We start from the raw sequence: 20,175 nt of genomic DNA, 5'->3' as shown, positions 1-20,175 counted from the left end.
AGACTTTGCGACAATACGGGCTACACTTTCGACATGGCTGTGTACCTTGGGAAGGAGAGACGTGATTACGTACGTGTAGATTTACTTGAGACTAAGACTGAACGGACAGTTGTCGATCTAATTGCGAGGTACGAAAATCTTTGCCATCATTTGTACATGGACAATTTTTTCTCATCTCTTCAATTATATCGACGTCTGAAAGAGATGGGAATTCTGGCATGTGGCACCGTAAGGTGTAATAGGTCAGGATTACATCTGAGTTCTCCGTGAAGCGACGTAAAGACTTACAGATGCGTAACGGCCAGCTCGCCTGTAGGGTATCACTTGACGGAATGACGTGCATTCTGTTGAATGATAAGCGTATGGTTTCACTTCTTTCTTCGATCCATGGCCCTGCTGAGGAGGGTAATTATGTCGTAAAAGTTGACAATACTGACAGGCTAGTAAAACCGATAATGATTGCTGACTACAATCGTTATATGGGTGGTGTTGACTTGAGTGACCGTCTAAGTACGGACTACAATATGCGTCGAAGATTTCGAAAATTGACTAAAAAATTTTTTTTTCATATTTTCGACATGCTCTTAGTCAACGCATATTTGGCGTACAAGTCGGTCAATCCAGTAGACAATGCCTCCGGGTTTAGGTCATTCCGGAATGACGTTCTAAAGGGATTCGTCCTGGACGCGCCTACTGGAATGCCCTCGCGCTCTAGTTATGTCAGAGATCGGCAACTTATGCGTCTGGAAAATTGTGAAGGAGGGCATTTCCCAAAAAGAGATGACGAGCACAGACGGCGTGCGTGCATAGTATGTTCCGCAAATGGCATACGTACAGATGCAATTTTTCGTTGTGAGCGTTGCGAAGTACCACTATGCATTGACCCATGCTTCACGACGTACCATACTTTAATTGAATTGACAAGTAAGTAATTTTTTATTTTATTTTTCTATTTAATTTCATATCTTTTTCATTGTTTTCAGATACATATATTTATTTCAGTTTTTCTGACTTATTGATATTTTTTAGAAGGTGTGGTTTTGTGCAAAAATTAAAAAAAATTTCTGTAATTTATAATTTAAAAAAGAAATGCAAAAAATTACGGTAACTAACTTTTAAGTTACTAACACAGAAATCAGTTGACTAGCAATGTATTTTATGTTGAGTTATCGATTATATTGTATATTCTGCGTTACTGCTGTGAATTATTTCCAGTACAATTGTAGTTAAATTAAATATTTTTGTTTTAGTCAGTATCATTACTGTAATGTCTTTTTATTGTTAACAACTGAGGAGTATACTTACATGGTATTTATTTATTTTGGGGATGCAAGAATATCAGACATTTCCCTAACCGTAGAGTTCAAATACTAAAACAATTAGTGGAAAATATCTATAGAAAATGGGTACACATCCCATCATTACTACACACCACAACTGTTCTGCCCGGACTACCAACACAGTGTGGATGTTAGTACACAATGCTGATGATGCCTGGTTGTTAAAGAGGGTGTGGTATGAAGGACACTTCGTAACAAACAGTTGTGTCATAATCATAGAGTACAAAATCTTCAATCAAGAGAGCCTTCTCATCTTTTGCAACATTGCAACTGATCGAATATGAACAGCCGATTTTCATTTTATTAACTCTTTGAGGCTCAATTTACTCAGGACAGCATCGATAAGCTTTGCAACAAACGCATTTGGGCCCCATTTTTAGACAGCAGATTTTTCTATGTTTACTTTGGATATTATGAAAACTACTGAAAATGTAGTTCTAGAACCTGTTTTATTTAATTTTTCTGGCTAGAAACCATCAAGTTTTTCTCCTTAATTTGGGTTCCTAGAATTTCAGTATGGAATTTTTTTCACTCAGCCCGGGAATCAGGTCAAAATCTTTCGCTAGTCGTAACTCGGTGACTGTGTGTTTCCAGACCCATGTTTATATGAATTTTTTTTCATTATTTTTGCTAGTAGAAGAGCTCAGAAAGTGCTAGTAACACTATATGAATCATTTTGTATTACCATAATGGTGAACTCCAAATTTTTTTTTACGTTGGTACTGTGTAACTTACAAGTGATGTAACTTGGGTGAAAGGCATTTCTGGTGAATAATATTGTTTGTAACAAATAATTTAGGTCTTGAATAAGGTACGTTATAAATGTCATCAAAATGAGAGGTAAGTCTGTAATTGTATATAATTACCATTTTTGTTATAAATTTTTTTTTTAATTTTAATTAAAGATTTGCTGTAAAAAAATATTTGTTTTATATATTACCCAGATTTTGTCATCTTTATAATTAAAACTGTATGTGTTTATAGTGTAGTTCTTGGGGTCTTACCTTGTATCGTAACAAAAAAGAATGTTCTGTAGCCTTCAGTTACAAAATTTAACGTGCTTGTGTACTCAGAAACAATACTATTAAATAATTCAGATGTTTAAATAGCAATAGGTGTTTTATATATATTTATATCAGTTTGGCATATGAATATTTTAGTTATTATTCTCTATTATTAAAAAAATACTATTGGATGTATGTTTATCAACTCATGTTTTCTCTGCCTATTACTCCAGCAGTATATGAGTTGGCAACTCTTATAAATTAATCCTTTTTAAAGTATATAAAGTATAACTCAAATCAGGGTACCTTTTTTACATGTTGTGTGGCAGAACAGATGACCATGTTGTTATCAGTAATTTTGCAATGCATAATCATACTGTAATATTTTATTTTGTACTTTAAAGTTCATCTTTTATGTAATGTTTATGGTGGTTTTTTTTTTGTCTAGATACATTTTCTTAGAATACAATAATCCAATGAATGCATTGGATGCAGTAAAAATGACAAATTACCACAAATTGGATAAGCAGCACACCTTCCTTGTGAATCTTTTTACAGACTTTAAAAAGTAAGTGTGTGTGCATGTGCATGTATATATATATATATATATATATATATATATTTATTTGTAATTTTGTTAACATTTTTCCTTTGTGGAACTATTATAAATAGGTTACTTTAGCCAAATATCTATATATTTTTTTATTATTTTTAATGTGTTACATCATCAAAAGACCCATTAGGTAAAAATAAATTTCAAAAAAGAAATCGTATGTAACGATTGTAAAAATGAAAAATAGTTCTGTTAAGTATGTTATTGAAGGTTTCTAGTTATGTTGGGTATTTCTAGAAATAATTTTAAAAACAAGTAATGTTTTTTTTTCTTTTCATTAGCTTATCTTTTTCTGTGCGGTTGACTATATTGAAATATTCCCCTCAGGAATATCTGTAAGAGGTAATATATGCAATAAAATTAATTATACATTAACAACAGAAGGATGTCTGTTAATATTACTATGATTGGTGATAATGAATTTTGTAGCGTTTGAAATACACCTTGCTTGATTGAACTTGAACCCAGAACACTTTGATGAAAGCTGGAAACCTATCCAACATGGAAATCAGCATTGTCGCTAACAGAAATTTTTTTCTTTTTTTCTTAGTTATATGCTGTTGTGTTGCTAGCAAAGAACATTTAATATAATAATGATTGTTGAAAAAAGTAAAAAAATACGAATCTTCTATGCTAGACATGCTTCAGCTCTTCCGTGTATCAGTGAATTGTTTACTAGTTTGTTATATTTTCAAATTAAATTAATAATTTAAATTTTTCTGAAACTCATTCACATTCTTCTTTCTACAAGTATTTTTCAGTATTGAATGATTTATTTATGTTATGTATTGTTCATGTAAATTTAATTTGTTTTAAAATAAAAATCTTAATAAAATAATTTTAGATATGATATATTAAAATTAATTATAAATTAAGTAGGAAAAGATATTTTACATATATAAATGTATTTTTAATAATGTTCAACAATGAAAATCTTGAAAACATTTTTTATTTTAGATTATTTCAGTTCTCCTTTATTAAAAAATCCTTTAACATAAATTACAAAAATAATTAGCAGAAAATCTAGGGCAATCTATTTAAAATATACATTTTATAAAAAATGTGACATACAAGGGTACTCAAATATAAACGGGATTTTTGTTCCTGAGCGACTACGGTTGGTAGGACTGGGCCTTCGCTTCTAGCATGCTTGGGTGAGGTCATTAGGAGTGGGGAAAGCCAGCCATTTCATAGTCCCAGCCAATTCATCAGTAACGTCCAGGATGTCAGAAACAGGTGCACCCCTCCACTGTGCAACGCATAATAATTAAATTTCTTGCTCATTAAAGAGTTCAAGCAATGGAAGTTTTCTGAAGATTGGCTGTGCAGTTTGGGAACCAACATTGTCAAGGACTCGTGTGTTTGCCTGGCTAAAGAGTTCAAGAAAGAACGAGAATGAGTGGAAAATCAGGAAAAGATCGCTGTTCTCACGCCAGCATTACAGATGAAAACATTCACACAGTTTGAGACATTCTTCAACAGGTGAGAGTATCCAATTGCAAAATTGTAATCCAAAATTTACAGGTCGGAATAAGTTATGGGAGCTGTCAAGCAATCATCACAAATGACCTAAAGTTCCATAAAATGTGTGCCAGATGAGTCCCTTCCATTTTAACCACAAATCAGAAGTTGAGACGTTTTGAGGTCTATCAGAGGCTTATAGCAACATTTGCAAAAGGTGATGCATTTTTGAGTTGGATTGTTATTCGACAATGAAACATGGGTCCACCACCACTACACTTCCCAGTCGAAACAAGCCAGTATGGAGTGGCGGAGGAAAGTGGAAGCAGCCCCAGTGAAAGCCAAGACTCGACTGTCAGCTGGCAAGGTTCGTTCAACAATTTTTTTCTACCAGCAAGGCAATTTGCTCATTGATTTTTGCATGAGCGATGCACAATCAATGCTGTTTATTACATTGAGCTGTTGAATGAGGTGAGGGCTGCACATCACCGCAAAAAACGAGACCAACCAATTAGAGGTCATCCTCTCCACAACACCAGGTCTCATATTGTAACTCTAATGGTTTCAAAACTAGAAAAAATGCACTAGACTCAACTTGATCATCCTCCCTAAGGCCCAGACCTGACCTATCGGCCTGCAATTTTCATTTGTTTGGGCCGCTTAAAAAAGCTCTAGAAAGCATTGATTTGAAGATAAGGACATGGAGGGATCAGTGTTGGCACTGATGCAATCAGCTTTATTCTACGTTACTGCAATAAAAAAAACCTTCCTAAGCATTTAGAAAAATAAATGATATTTGCCTTTAATTTTTCAATAAATAATTTAAAAAAAAAATAAAATCCTGTTTATATTTGATTTATCCTCATACAGAGAACTGCATTTTCAGCAAGAAAGAATTAATTTCATTAAATAGTATTTGTTGCTTTGAATATTTTAACTTTTTATTGACAAATAAATTTTTTTTTTTTGTTAATTTCTGATCAACAGCTTAGTTATCATGAAGTTTTTAAAAACATTATTTTGTATATAAGTAAGTTCATCGGAAATGGAACATTATAATCGGTTATTTCTACTTTCCCAGCTATTGATCTACTGCTGCTGCAGCTTCATAGCTTTAAAGGAAAAGTAAAGTATTTTGGCATTCGCCAAAATATTAGGTATCAGAGTTTCTGGAGATGTTGATGTTTTTTTAAGACTAAAAAAAAAGGATAGAAATTACCAGTAGTTGTTATGTATGTGTGTTGGCTGATATTTATATTGATATCTCTGGGCTGGCTCTACAAAAATTCCTCAAAAAATTTGATCAGTTTTAATTTTTAAATCTTTATATAGTGATAATAAAGAATTGTGCCTTTTGTACAATATATTAAATTATCTAAAATGTCAAAAGTTTTTAGTCTATTGGATTTAGGGGTGAGAGGATATTTAACATTATTTCTAAATGGTTTGCTTCATTTAAAAAACCAGTTGACAGAAAACAGAAAATTATATATGTATGTATAAATTTACAAAAACTAAATTTTAAATAAAGTATTTGACTATTTTTATTGAAAAAAAAAAAAGGTTGATTGAAGTAACAAAACAGGTGACATGAACAGCTAGGTATAAAGTAGATTGTTTGGAATTCCACAATAATACATTTTAAAAAAGTTATAAATCTCTAAGCCAAGTGATGTTAACAGTAAAACTTTCGTTCTTCTGAAAATTTTATGCAAGACATTTTATTTTACTGATGGCTTCTTATTTTCAATTTTTATTAAATATTATTATTATTAAGATATTAAAATATTTTTATGTGATTTATTCTAGGATATAACAATGTCACTCTGTTTTTATTTATTTTCTTAGATTTGAAGAAATCCCAGATGAATGGGAACCACCCCAGCCTCAACCTTTCAAAGAACAAGGTGACCTACACTATTTCCTACTAGAGCCGGACGCATATGATCAGTTTTGTGTTATATGTAATACAAATAATACTGTACAAATTTGGCAAAATACATTACCTGAATTAACTAAACTTGAAGAAAGAACTGTAAGTTTTTTTAATCTATTTATCTTTGCCTTTTGTTTTTTGTTTTACGTATTAGCAAATCTTATATAAGTGTATGAAAAAATTCTTTGTGCTGTTATAAAATCTCTTTTGATTTTAATATAGTTATTTTATCATAATTCAAATTAAATAGTCATAAAGTTAGTTATGGTGCTTGCGTAACAGTCAGAGCATCTTGATCTATATCATCCACTAAATCGCACTGCTTTATTTTTTCCATGGATGAAATTTTGAGATCTGAATTTTTTCTTTAGTTTTATTTATCAAAATCGGGCAGTCCATTTCTAGATGAAAATATTTTGTTCAATATTTTATATTTACTTAAATATAAAATATTTATATTTAATATTGTTTTATTGAAACTAAATTGATTTTCAGTTTTTTAGTAATGTAGCTGGTTTTATATGGAATAACAAATAAAAACTATTTTTTAACATGAGTATTAAAAATCCTTGTTCAACAGAATAATGATAATTGGTAAAACTGGCTTATCTTTTCCTTTTTTTATGATTAGTTTGTTAAACATCATTAGCTATTTCCTTTCTTTTTGTTGTTGACAGGGTTGGACCGATTTATATGTACAGTGGTCACCACTTGGTACATATTTAGCCACTATTCATACTAAAGGAGTGGCATTATGGGGTGGCCCAACATTTGCTCAAATTATACGATTTTCTCATGCTGGTGTACAATTTATTGAATTTTCACCATGTGAAAAGTAAGTTAGTTTTATTTTTTTATATTTTAGTGTTTTATTGCAGTTGTTTTTTAAAGTTCAGAATATTCCATAAGGGCTGTGATAATTAGTTAACAATACTATGTTGTATTGTTAGTTTGCATCATTAGTGTTCCTGAAGTTTTTTTTTTTGTTGTGCATGTAATACTTGTGGTAACTATCAAGATTGAAATAGAAAAGGAAAGCCTTGTTAGTTTCTATTCTATTGATTAGACCTTAGATTAAGGAAAGAATAGATGTTTCATCTGTGGTTAGGAATTAGTGCAAACTTTTTTCATCTTTTGGTAATAAAGGGGCACGATGCCTTGTAAGAAACTATTTTCTATTATCGAACACGTGTGCATTATGTCCAGCAGTCAGTTCAACTATGAACCTGACCAGTTGTAAACCTTCATTCACAGCCCATTATCCACAGATCATGATATATGCATAATAAAAGGCATTATCTTATACAGAGTTTTTTTTTTATTTCGCTAATTTACAGTAGTATTCTAATTAAAATATTTATATTGGAAGTAATTATTAATAATGGCCTTGCTTTACAAAATTCAATAACAGACTTTAAAAACTGGAAACTTATCCATTCTATAAAAACTGATGCTGCTATTGATGATGATACTACTATGAAAGGTTAGAATAAGTGTCAAAAAAAGTGTTCTATTGAATGTCATATACTGCAAACTGCTTAATTTTAAATTACAGTAGCAATTTTAAATTAATTATTTGTGATATCAATCAGATCTGGACATGAGAAATTATCATTTGATGTAGATGGTCCAGCAATTTAGTATTTAGATGGTCAAAAAATGATAAATATTTTGCTACATAAAAGTCAAGACCAATAATGTGTCTGACATAGAATTATGTTGTACGTGTAATTTATTGTATTGTCTGTGTAAACTCTTAATATTGCTAAAATCTTGGGGTTTTTATTGCATTAGTTAGAAAGATATTTGTAAAATTGAATCAATGTAAATAAGGCTGAATTTTAATAATTCAATTACTTGTACAATGTTTGTTAGAAATATAAATACATTCAAGTTGGAAAAAATCATGTTAATAGTTCAATGTATACTGTCGTGTACTTGTGGCTTGATCGGGATATTGAGATTGACAGTTAAAAATGTTTATATTATAACAATTTATTATTTTCAGAACATAAATAAAAAAATCAAGACAAAACAATAATGATGATAATAATAATAATAAAAAGTGACAATAATAGTCAGACTAACCAAATAATAATCATCACAGTAATCACAACAATAATAAAAACAGACAGTGATTACATACAAAACAGAATTTAAAGTAATCGTCAGGATTTATTTACAAGTAATTAAATATAATTCAGTCACATCGACAAACTACCATTAGTCTTTTGTCAATGACTAATGGCATGACCATTAGTCTTAACACTAATAACCAGTAGTCTTGTATTAACAACAATATTACAATAGATAAGACAAGTATAAAGTTCTTTCACTGCAAATACATTTGCTGTTCACAAATAAAACTACCCTAACAATTTACGAGTAAAATTTAAATACATTATCACTTTCACTTAGTCTTAACAGTAGCTCACCGAATTACATCTTGTCTTCATATATTGTCTACACTGGAATTGTGACATCATCTTAATCACATCAAACGTGTATGCCTAGGAATTCGTTTCTTCACTGACCTCCTTGCAGAATACTCTCGCTTCAGACTCTCATAATAAATTCATTGAACTATTGTAGCACTATTGCATGCTCACATCCTGCAGAACTCTCCTCGCAGGCTCACATCTCGCATAACTGATTTCAACTACTCTTACCTGGAGTATTTCTACTCCTATCCTCTTTACGTACAGGACCGCACCCAACTCGAAACGTGTAAATGATTGTCTGCTCTTTCCTTCCCATACCTTCCTAACCAGGGTCCAGTTACTCTTCTCGCGGAACATCTGTTTAGGTGTGTCAGAATGCAGTATTACAAAGGGCGATTGATTGTTAAACGAACCTGTTAACTTTATTAACATGGTTTCTTTTAGTCTCTTTCTGGATTCCTCCCATTATTATATTTTCTACTACTTTATTCTGAATTGACAGGCATCTGTTAGTCAGGACCGTTATACCAGTCTCTTGTTACAATACAAAAAAATGCTCAGAATAGGAAGTCAGATTAGTTTATAAGAAAAGATAATGTAACGAAGAGATTATTTTTTTATTTTTAATTCATGTTATGTTTCACTACATGGTAGCAAATCAGCTTCTTCATTAACATAACACAGTCCAATGGTGTAGTGTAGTAGTAAGTCATTATTGTTGAATTACTACTACTATTTATAACAAAACTAACTCTGCCATACTACATAATAATTATTCCTTTCTATTAAATGCTTTAGCCACTCCTATTGTTTTGACATAATACCTAAGTACCTGTAGTGTTGTTCAGTCCCTGCTTTATTATCCAGTAAAATTCAGTTTTTATTTATCTTACTGAAGTGAAATGGAAACCAAAACTTGGAACTCACATTTTCTGAAAACACTGCTTCAGTTGTGCTGGTGTTATTTCTATGCTTAATTTTTATTTTTGTTGCAGATATTTAGTTACATATTCACCACAGTTAGAATTTCATCAGCAAAAGAAGTTAATTATCTGGGATATCAGAACTGGACAAGAGAAACGGTCATTTGATTTAGATGGTCCAGCAATTTGGCCTATATTTAGATGGTCAAAAGATGATAAATATTTTGCTCGTATTGGTGTAGACTTGCTTAGTGTATTTGAAACTCCTGTAAGTTTCATTAATGCTGAGTATTTGTTTTTTATTATGTTATATTAATGTTGAGTAATTATTTATTTTGAAAATATTAATAGTATGTTTTTTATTTCTTTATGTTTTTTATTTACTTATTTTAAAATGCATCTAGTAAAAATAGGGCCAGAAAACATTCTCAGCTTGCTTTATATATCATAATGGCAATAAGTCATAATGTTTAATGATTTTTTTTGGCTTATTATTTCACTAAATGGTATAAATAATTATATGTTGGATTTGCTAAGGACTAAACCTCTGTTTAATAGCTTCAGATGGATTATCATTTACTTAATAATTGAACACTGTACATAAAATTACTCAGTGTTTATTCATTCGAGCTAGTGGTCCACTGTAATCTACTAAATGCAAATTAAAATGTTGAAACTCCTAAATTAGAGAACTAAAAAATTAATAAAATAAACATTATTTTTTGAGTTATTTTAACTAAAAGATCTGTTTTTTCTGCATACAGCTCCAGAATAGATTGTAATCTAGATTAAAAATCGTTCCGTCTCAATTTTTTTTATTTATTTATTTTATTGCTGAAGTTCATGTGAGGAGAGTTAGTGCTGTTGTTATTACCATTACTTTGCAAACTGCTTGTCATTATTTTTATCACTCTGCTATAAGTTTAAAACATCATCACCATTTTCTTTAAATAGTATTCTATTAATTTTTAACAAACTTGTTTGCTTCTTCATTGTAACTTAGGCTATCAGTTGTACTACTTTTAACGAATGTATACATCAGTTGCCAAATGGATCAGAAATCATGTTTCCTCTAAGAAATCCTGCCTCATGAAGCATAAATTATTTTGGTGTATATTATTTATGGAAAGTAATGCTCTAATGAGTGCATTTTAAGCCCAACTAAAATCATTGTGTTAAAAGTATTCCTCACATTTTTTGTTAACAAAAGAAAGTGCCTCAGTTTTAATAAAAAAAAAAGTGAGAAATAAGAATATAACACATTAACAGGAAATATACTCAAGATTGACTACAATGATTGTATGTTTATAACTTATATAATTCACACATATACATATGAAGCATCACGTGCAACAAGGGCAAACTCAACAAAACAAGACTTGAGAAAATTTCACTTGAAATATCATATGATAATAGAGTAGCAGCAGCAAACTTTCTTTAAAGCAAAAATCCCCACTACAATTTAATAACGCATGTCATAGTGAGATTCTCTTGATGCGTTTTGTTGCTTTGCTGGGGTTGTAGGTTGGCTTGTTTAGTTAAATAAATGACCTTGTGGACATTTATATTTGGCCTTTTTTGGAACTTTGTTTATTATTACAATAAAATGACTATTTTCCTGTGTGTATAAGACAATTATAAAAAATAAATTGATATAAAAACGCATTGGTACAAAAATGATATTTTTAAAACTGAGAAAATGGACTTATAAACAGATTTTCTTTTATTCAGAATACTACAGAATTTATCATGAAATAAAATAATTTATTTAAAAAAATGCTCATCTGATTGTCTTTATTTTCATGTGAATTTACAATCTCCGAATTATGAGTAGCAAACAATATTTTTAATTTTCCCGTTCATGGTTATTAAATGTAAGGTATAAGTCCTTCATATCCTTAAGCTTTTCTTCTGAGAATTGTAAAAGTTCAGGGTTTTTCAACAATATTAATATTTAAGTTATAAAACCATTTTGGATTGTAATTTCTATCTTTTTTCTTTTTTTGAAGTTGAATAGAGATTGTAGTTTTGGGGTTAATAAAACTTTGAAATTTAAAACCTTATTTATAATTTTCATCAAATTAAAAAATTCTTCAGCTTCCAAAGTTTGTATCTGCTATTTCTTCCCATTTTTATTATAAATTTCTGCAAATTGGTTAAATTTAAAAATTGGTTATGTCAGATTAAATGTGTTGTAGTACACAAATTTTTTTATGCTGTATTTTTTTTATCAGTTTATTTTATATGAAATAATTTTTTTTTTTATACAACTTCAGTATGGTTATTTTTTTTCCAATAAGACCAAAGTCACAAGTAAGAGTGCCGTGTCATCAAGAAACTTGAGTTAATAAATAAAATCAGGACTTTATAATAAGTCTTGTATTATTGAAAGTCATACCAGTACCATATTTAGCTTTTGTTCTCTCTGTAACAACTGTCATTAAATATTATTAACAATTTAATATTTTGATCTCAAAATGAAGCAAAGTACTCAATAAAAATATAATTCAAACTATTCTCATTTATTTAATGTTGATTAGTCCTAAACATTAGCAAAAGTAGGACGTGTTTTTATGGCATGAATATATAGACTGTAAGTGCACATTTTCCTTTTGTAGTATTGAATTCCATTTGTTAATTTTGGAATTGGGAGTGTTTGCTGTAAATCTATAGCTTTAACCCAATTTGCTTTTCATTCACTTCAAGATCCAGTTTTGACGTTTCCAGTTTTTAGTGATATTCAGTGTACTGACTTGTATTTTGTTATTTTTCGAGCTGCTGATTGTTTTACTCCATAAATTAACATGATTTTATTTTTTTCTGGCATGCAAACTTATTTCTTTAGGTGGGTTTTCCTGGTTTACATTGGTTAAAACTGAGATATTTGGTAACATAGATTATTTATGAACTAAAAATCCCATTCAAACCACCTCAATGTAGTGCAGATAAAATTCCATAAAAATATAATTTACAAATGAAATTTCCAATCTAAAAATTATAATTAGCTAGCAGTTTTTAAAAGACAAGACTGTTAGCACAGTACTGAAACATTATACGACAGTAAAGCAAATGGCTGACAGTAATTACGCAGACTCATCTTCATCATAAGTGCTACACATCATTCAACTAGGATAGTAGCTAAGTTCCCCTTTCTTGCCATACATATTCACAATAAAGCCCTAAAATTTTCTATTTACACTTTTTTTAACATTCTCAAGTTTGCTTGTGTTGCACTAGACGCCTCATATACAAATGATTTTGACCAACACGTTTTATTATCATCCATTGGTTTTTTAATAACTGCTGTGTGGATATATCAACTCATTCAAGGGATAGGGATTGTAAAATTAAGAGTGGTAAATAATTGAAATTTGTCTTGAGGAGGATTTACTGTACTTTTATTGATACTATTTAACTAGAGTGGTTATTATTCCTCTATATACTACAGGTTGGATTAAAATAATATGCAAGTTTGAATTATGTTTAATTAGCATGGTTAAACATTTTATTTTTTTACTCTTTTAATGAACTAGGCTATAGAAGATGTTTTTGCTTATACCTTTGTTATGATGATGAATTTATGTGTAAAGACAATTTTGTGTGGTTATTAAATGGCTTAATCTTTTCTGAACAAAGGTTAAATAAATACTTATAACTTAATACTTGTATATTTTACAAATTTGTCTTGAGGAGGATTTACTGTAATTGAGTGGTATCTGCTTAGTATTACTGTATTTTATTGATACTATTTAACTAGAGTGGTTATTATTCCTCTATATACTACAGGTTGGATTAAAATAATATGCAAGTTTGAATTATGTTTAATTAGCATGGTTAAACATTTCAGTTTTCTTATACTCCTTTAATGAACTAGGCTATAGAAGATGTTTTTGCTTATACCTTTGTTATGATGATTTATGTGTAAAGACAATTTTTTGTGGTTATTAAATGGCTTAATCTTTTCTGAACAAAGGTTAAATAAATACTTATAAATTAAAATTTAAGTGTTATAATTTATGTAACATAAATATGTGATTAATTCAGCTATTGGCATTTTATCCTTTCTTATTGATGTAAATTTCTAGGATCCTATTTCCTGAGAATTGTATGCATCATCATTCAGTAACAATCTTTGCCATCAGTGATTTAGATGTACATTGTTTTCTTATATTTATATGTTATGTAATTGTATGTTGTAAGAACAAATATGTGTTAATATATTGGAATAGTTAGCTGCATAGACAAAGTACATAATGTTTTAGAGTTTTTAATTGTAATTTTTAACAACTTATGACTGCTGTAGGTAAATTATTACTTAAAAGAAGTAATGGGCTTTCTTTAGTTTGGCTATTGACAGCTCTTGAATTTTTTAATTGTGAATTGTGGGGTCATAATGCAAATGTACTATCACCAAAAACTCAATTTTTCAGGAGAGAAGAAAATTAATTAGACCTACTTCTAACCTGAAATTGCAATTAAATTGCAGTTTGTAAGTATATTTTAGTATTGTACAAAATGTAGTCAGTAGTATTCCATTATTAATGTTTCTATTGTTATTTTGTAAACAGATTTGGAACAAAATGTATTATTTCCTGGAGATAGTATTTTTTAACTTAAAACATCTTACTATGTTAATGTTAGAGTAGAATGGTGTCAACCGCTACAGTGAAATATTTCATTGACCTTTCTACATTTTTACTCTTTTCCTCTTTAAAATGATTCGTCTGATTCAAAATACCAATATTACTGCCCAGGTGAAAAATATTTTTTTTTACTTTCTGAGTACATATACAGTAGTTGCAGAATAACATGTGCTAACACCAACTACACACTTCACTCCAGCATTTTAATAATATATTCTTTGTTGGGAAATTTTAAAAGGAGCACTGATTTTTGGTAATAGTTGACTACCTTTCGTATAATTAAAACATTCAAAATCTATGCTGTATACTTTAGCAAATTTTGTAATATTGAGCAGGACTTAATATTTCACTCTTGAGGCATAGTCTTGTTCGCAACTCGGTTCTATCAGCAGGCATATAAATGTGTCCACGAACTGAATATATGTGGTCAGTTTGGTTAAAAATGTTTGATTTATTCACTAGGTACAGAAAAAGCCCCATCATGAATTTACTTTGTTTTGGGCTGAGCATGAGTGACAACAGCCATAAAATTTCTATATTTAACTTCAAGAACTTGGAAAAACTTACTACACAAAATATACCCCATTTGGACTTCTGCCTGATTGTGTTCCAAACCGAGTATAAGTAAAGTTGTTATCTGGCTGATAGTTCTCATCAGAAGTCACAAAGTTTAGTATGTAATTCCAGATTTGCCTAGTGTAAAAAACATCAGCAACATACAAATTTTGGAGAAGTTGGTTTTCCATCATGTCAAAACAATCTAACTATTTAGTTCTCATTTTGTTTTGAAAGCTTAAAAATACTTTTTTGCTTTCATCTTGTGAACCGTTAATGAATATTCTAGATCTATTTTTTTTTTATCACATTTTTTCTAATTTGGTTTTCATTCTTGTACAAAATGAGCAAACATCGTGACAAGGATGTCCAATTCCCAAATTGAATTTTTGTATCAATTAACTTTGAAAACAAAGCTAAAGTTTTATTTAATTTTTTACAATCAGAAACCCAAAGCTGCCATATTTTCTTAACACTTAAGTCTGCAGTTAAGCAAGATCTATTGATATAAATTTTAACAAGGTGTGACCTTTTATATTTAAATGAATGAATGTGGCATAAGATAGAATTAGTGATTTCTTCATCCTTTTCTGTTATTTTTGTACCACCTCCACATTCTCTTGGACATTGTTGATTTAGTTTGAACTTTGAAGCTAAGAGATTTACCAGTCTTCTCTATACACAAGTCACAGATTGAAATTATTCAGAGCACACATTTTGTGTTTGTTACCCATACGATCAGTTACACAGAGTGACTTACAGGAAACAGATGTTTTTTTTTTGAACAGCCAGTGAGTGCATTTTTGTTAACAGGTAATTGAGTGATTGAGGTTAGGTAATTCACTTGAGTGCGACCTACCATTTTAGTCATAATGGAGCAGTGGACAATACAGCATTGTGTTTATGCGTATGATACTTTTATTCAAAATAATGAGTCTATTCTCACAACATAGTGGACTTTTGTCGCCACTTCAAGCTGAAACACGTTGTTAAGATTGGTTGAGGCGTTCAGAACAACAGGAGCAATAACAAAGAAAAGCCACCTGGCCCTGCAAGAACCATAAGGATGCCCAAAAACATTGCCAGAGTGAGAGTAACATTAATCAAAAGTCCTAGTCGCTCTGCATGCAGACATGTATGAGAACTAAACTGAGGAAGATTTTACAACTTTATTTGAAATTCCATCTGTATAAAATGTAGGTGGTCCAGCAACACAAAGTAGGGGACTATGAACAAATTAAAGACTTCACAGTGCATACTCAAATGTTGTTTAATGATAACCCTAATGCAATACTGTTAATGAGCGACAAAGCTCATTTTCACCTAAACGGCTCAGTAAACAAATAAAACTTTCTTTACTGGGCCCCTTAAAATCCATGAAACATTCACGAAAAACCTCTCCACTCTTTGAAAGTTACTGTTTGGTGTGCAGTTGCTCGTTTTGGAGTAATTGAGCTGCATTTTTTCAAGGAAAATGGCATCACTGTGAAAGTGAACTCAACAACGCTATGTTCACATGTTGTATACATTTCTCGGACCACAACTTCAGAGGTGAGGATTAAACATGAGAAATGTTTATTTCCTACAGGATGGTGCCACAGTGCACACGCTTGTACATAAATGGCAGTTGTGAGAAACATGTTTTCTGGCCAGTTGATTTTGCATTTTGGTGATGTACTGTGGCCACCAAGGTCACCGGATATGTCCTCCAGTGACTATTTCCTGTAGGGATATTTGAAAGAATATGTTTATGCTCACAAACCCTGTAATTTATGACTTGAAAGATGCAGTTACAGAAGAGGTGCATTTGATTGAGCAAGACATGTTGACCTGAGTTTAAGATGATTTTCTGAAGAGGCTGGAAACCTGCATTCAGATGGATGGCTAGCATATGAGTGATAGAATTTTTTTAAAAATGACTATTTTTAATCAAATACTATGTTTTGACCTTTATTTGTGTAATAATAAAATAATATTTTGTAAATTAACTTTGTATTGCTCATTTGAAAACTGTATGTTTCCCATAAGTCAACCTGTATAATAGGATACTGTAACTATCCTTTCTATCTTTCTTCAAAGGCCTCTTTAGTTTGGATTCATCTAATTGTCTTATTCTTTTAACTTTATGTACATGAATTGAATTTAACAAATATTTGATTTTTGATTCAACATTATAAACATTGTTGGAAAAAATATTCAAAGTCATTTTCATTAAACTGTTTAATTTTACAGTTAGTATTAGAAGTATCATCAGAAAAATCTCTGTTTTTCAGATGAGTGTCTTTTATTTAACTTTTTTCTAACATTATTGTTCTATATCGTTAATATATTCAGGATCAGTAGTATATTCATTTTCAGCAGCTTTATTAACAGGAGTATTACCTGTGTTGCTTTTTTGATTAATAGTGAAGGTTGTGTCAGAAGAATGTCATAATTTCTTAAACTATTTTTGTCATTTAATACATTCAGAGAAACAACTGTTTCTGAATAGATATATCAAGATATATTCACAGACTCTGGAAGTCTAGAGCAACTTAATAATCAATCAGTCACTAAAAGCTGAACCTTCTAATGAAACAACCACCTCAATTTTTTGAATATGGCAATTATTATATAATTTTTATTTGTAAGATCTAGGTAAATTAACAAAACATTCATTTGCTTGCAAATTAACTACTTCCCTAGCACTATTTACAACAATAATTTCTACATCATATCATTAGCCTCAGAATTTTGATTCTAGTTAATATAAAATATCACTACTTGTTAATGAATATTTTCGTCCATACTTTGAGAATAATTAATTCACTTTTTAATATATTCAAAATTAAAAGGAAACAAAATACAGCAGCAAGCGCTTCATATAAATTTTAACGCGTATATGGTCAGCTGATTCCGGGAAATAGAGTACACATTGAAAAAAGTTATATGCCATATAATTTACTGAATTTTATTTTTTATTAGAATGTTATATAAAATTTATTACTCAAACATTTTAAACATTTATTATAAAGTTCATTAAACTAAAAAGAAACAAAAATAGAATAACGTTAATAATAATACATTGTTATATTGTGGCACTGAAAATGAAATGGTTCATTTGGATTCAAATTGGAAAAAGTGTATTAAAATATTTCCCTTTTTTGAGCAGAAATAGAGTTCCTGTTGATAAAAATTGCAATTTTCAAACACCATTTCCTTAAAAATAGTCAATTTTGCATTAAAATAATATTACCATCATATTCTACACCACAAGAAACATAAAAATGTGCATAACTTACGTTTGAAATTTTGGAGAACATGTTTTGAATTCTAAATTAAATATTAGAAGCCAATTTATTAAGATGGATTGATAACGAAGTGTTTTTTATCCTTTTAATTGAGATTTGTTTTCATAACAATCTTTTTTCATAATGTAATTCTTGAAGAACACTAAAAACACAAATATACTTAAACAAGGTAATTTAGATATATATATATATATATTTATACATGTACACACAATTTTTATTTTTATAGTAAGTGTTATTTTAATTCTTTTTCAGTCATTTGGATTGTTAGAGAAGAAGAGCATTAGGTTGCCAGGAGTAAGAGATTTCAGTTGGTCGCCAACTGATAATATATTAGCTTATTGGGTTGCTGAAGATGATAATGTTCCCGCTCGTGTCGTCCTAGTTGAAATACCTAGGTTAGTTTTGAAACATTCTTATTATACGAACAGTATTTAGAATTTACAGTGTTAGGCATCAAAGCATGATGTAATTCATCTAGAGATTAATTCATTATATATTAGTTGGTTAATGTTTGTTTTTTTAATCTAACATTATTGTTTTGTATTGACCTAATGTCATAAATTTAACCATAAAATAATCATAACTTAATTTGGAATTCATTAGAATATAAAAGAATGATTATACACTTAGTTAAAATCTGGAATTAGATAACGACTGGAAGAGGGAAGACGGTTCTTGTGAAATTGGATGTGGCTAACCACTGAGATCTGTAATGCATAATTAGCTTTCTATTCTGTTCCTGCTTTCTTTGGTACATAAACAGATAATTTTGTTTTCTTTTTGGACTCATCTCCACATACAAAGTATTCAGTCCTGCTTCTAAACTAGACAGTAATTTGAAGGGCTGTTATCACCCTACTGCCTTATTTCTGTTAAATAAGTATTTTAGAGCTATCAACCTCCGCTCTGAAAATAAACTCATCTAATGTTATCACTCTCTTTTTCCTCCCCTAAAGCATTATCTGATATACACATTTTGCCTTCTTATACATAGTCCCTACTGTCATTTTAGCTCTTGTCTAACATCACCACTTCAAATACTAATACATTTTGGTTATTTTTAAAGTTTTCTCTTTGTTTATGCTACATTTATCTTCCCACTAATTATATTTTTCTCTCCTTCACTACACCTCTGCACCTTGTACTTCTACACAGCTTATATAGTTTCCTACCTTCATCTTCAGAATTTCTATACTTTGTACAGTCATCTATCAAATTCAAATATATCTGGTTATACGTTGTTTTCTGCTATAGAGAACAAATGTGGTTTTCTTTTGTAATTTATCAAAAGTTCCCGACATTCCGTAATTAATTATGCTCTCAATCAGATTTATCCATTTATTTTTAACTGAATCTACTTTTGTATTACTTGGTTTATCCCTATGATCGATTTATATAAACTGTTGGAAAAAAATTAAGTAAAATATTAAAAAAACTCTCAGTTGAAAGTGATGTTAGCTTAAAAACAATGAACTATTTTCAAACTGATTACTCACTATGACCTAATATTACACTACTAATGCGTTGTCTCCTTTCACGTTGTGAAAGTATCTCCATTTCTTCATGGGACGCCATGTATAAGGTTGAATAAAATAATTCTTGAAAAGATAACAACTAAAATGTTATAAGAAAGATAACACTTTTCTACAAGAAAGTTTAATTACAGAATTAACCATTTAATGTTTTTAGGTTAGAAAATTTTTATGAAAACATGTATTAACTTAGAATGTAAAAAAAATCATTAGATATGAACTAATAATAGGGTTTCACCATCCCCAATCATTATAGAAAGTGTGCGTTATTCTTATTTATGTAGAATTTAAAAATATTCTTAATAAATTGGAATTATATAGTTCAAAAATATTACTTTATATTTATAGAAATATCTCTCAATTTAAAAGTTAACCATTAGGTTAAACATTTACAAATGTTTAAAACATTCTTAATAATATTTGTAATATAATAG

General features: G+C 29.9%; 1 protein-coding gene across 1 annotated transcript in view; it reads left to right on the top strand.

Annotated features, from left to right (window-relative positions):
• eIF3b (eukaryotic translation initiation factor 3 subunit b) overlaps positions 1–20,175 on the top strand; it is a 121,872-nt gene that overhangs the window by 84,922 nt on the left and 16,775 nt on the right. The window contains exons 4-8 of the mRNA XM_075375634.1: positions 2,793–2,912; positions 6,267–6,453; positions 7,032–7,189; positions 9,791–9,986; positions 18,462–18,604. Of these exons, the coding sequence (XP_075231749.1) occupies positions 2,793–2,912; positions 6,267–6,453; positions 7,032–7,189; positions 9,791–9,986; positions 18,462–18,604 (804 nt within the window). The remainder of the gene's footprint in view (positions 1–2,792; positions 2,913–6,266; positions 6,454–7,031; positions 7,190–9,790; positions 9,987–18,461; positions 18,605–20,175) is intronic.

Source organism: Lycorma delicatula, chromosome 9, assembly GCF_047948215.1.
Source record: "Lycorma delicatula isolate Av1 chromosome 9, ASM4794821v1, whole genome shotgun sequence".
Lineage (NCBI taxonomy): Eukaryota > Metazoa > Arthropoda > Insecta > Hemiptera > Fulgoridae > Lycorma > Lycorma delicatula.
Note: the sequence above shows the minus strand (reverse complement) of the source record. Positions and strands in the feature narration are given on the sequence as shown.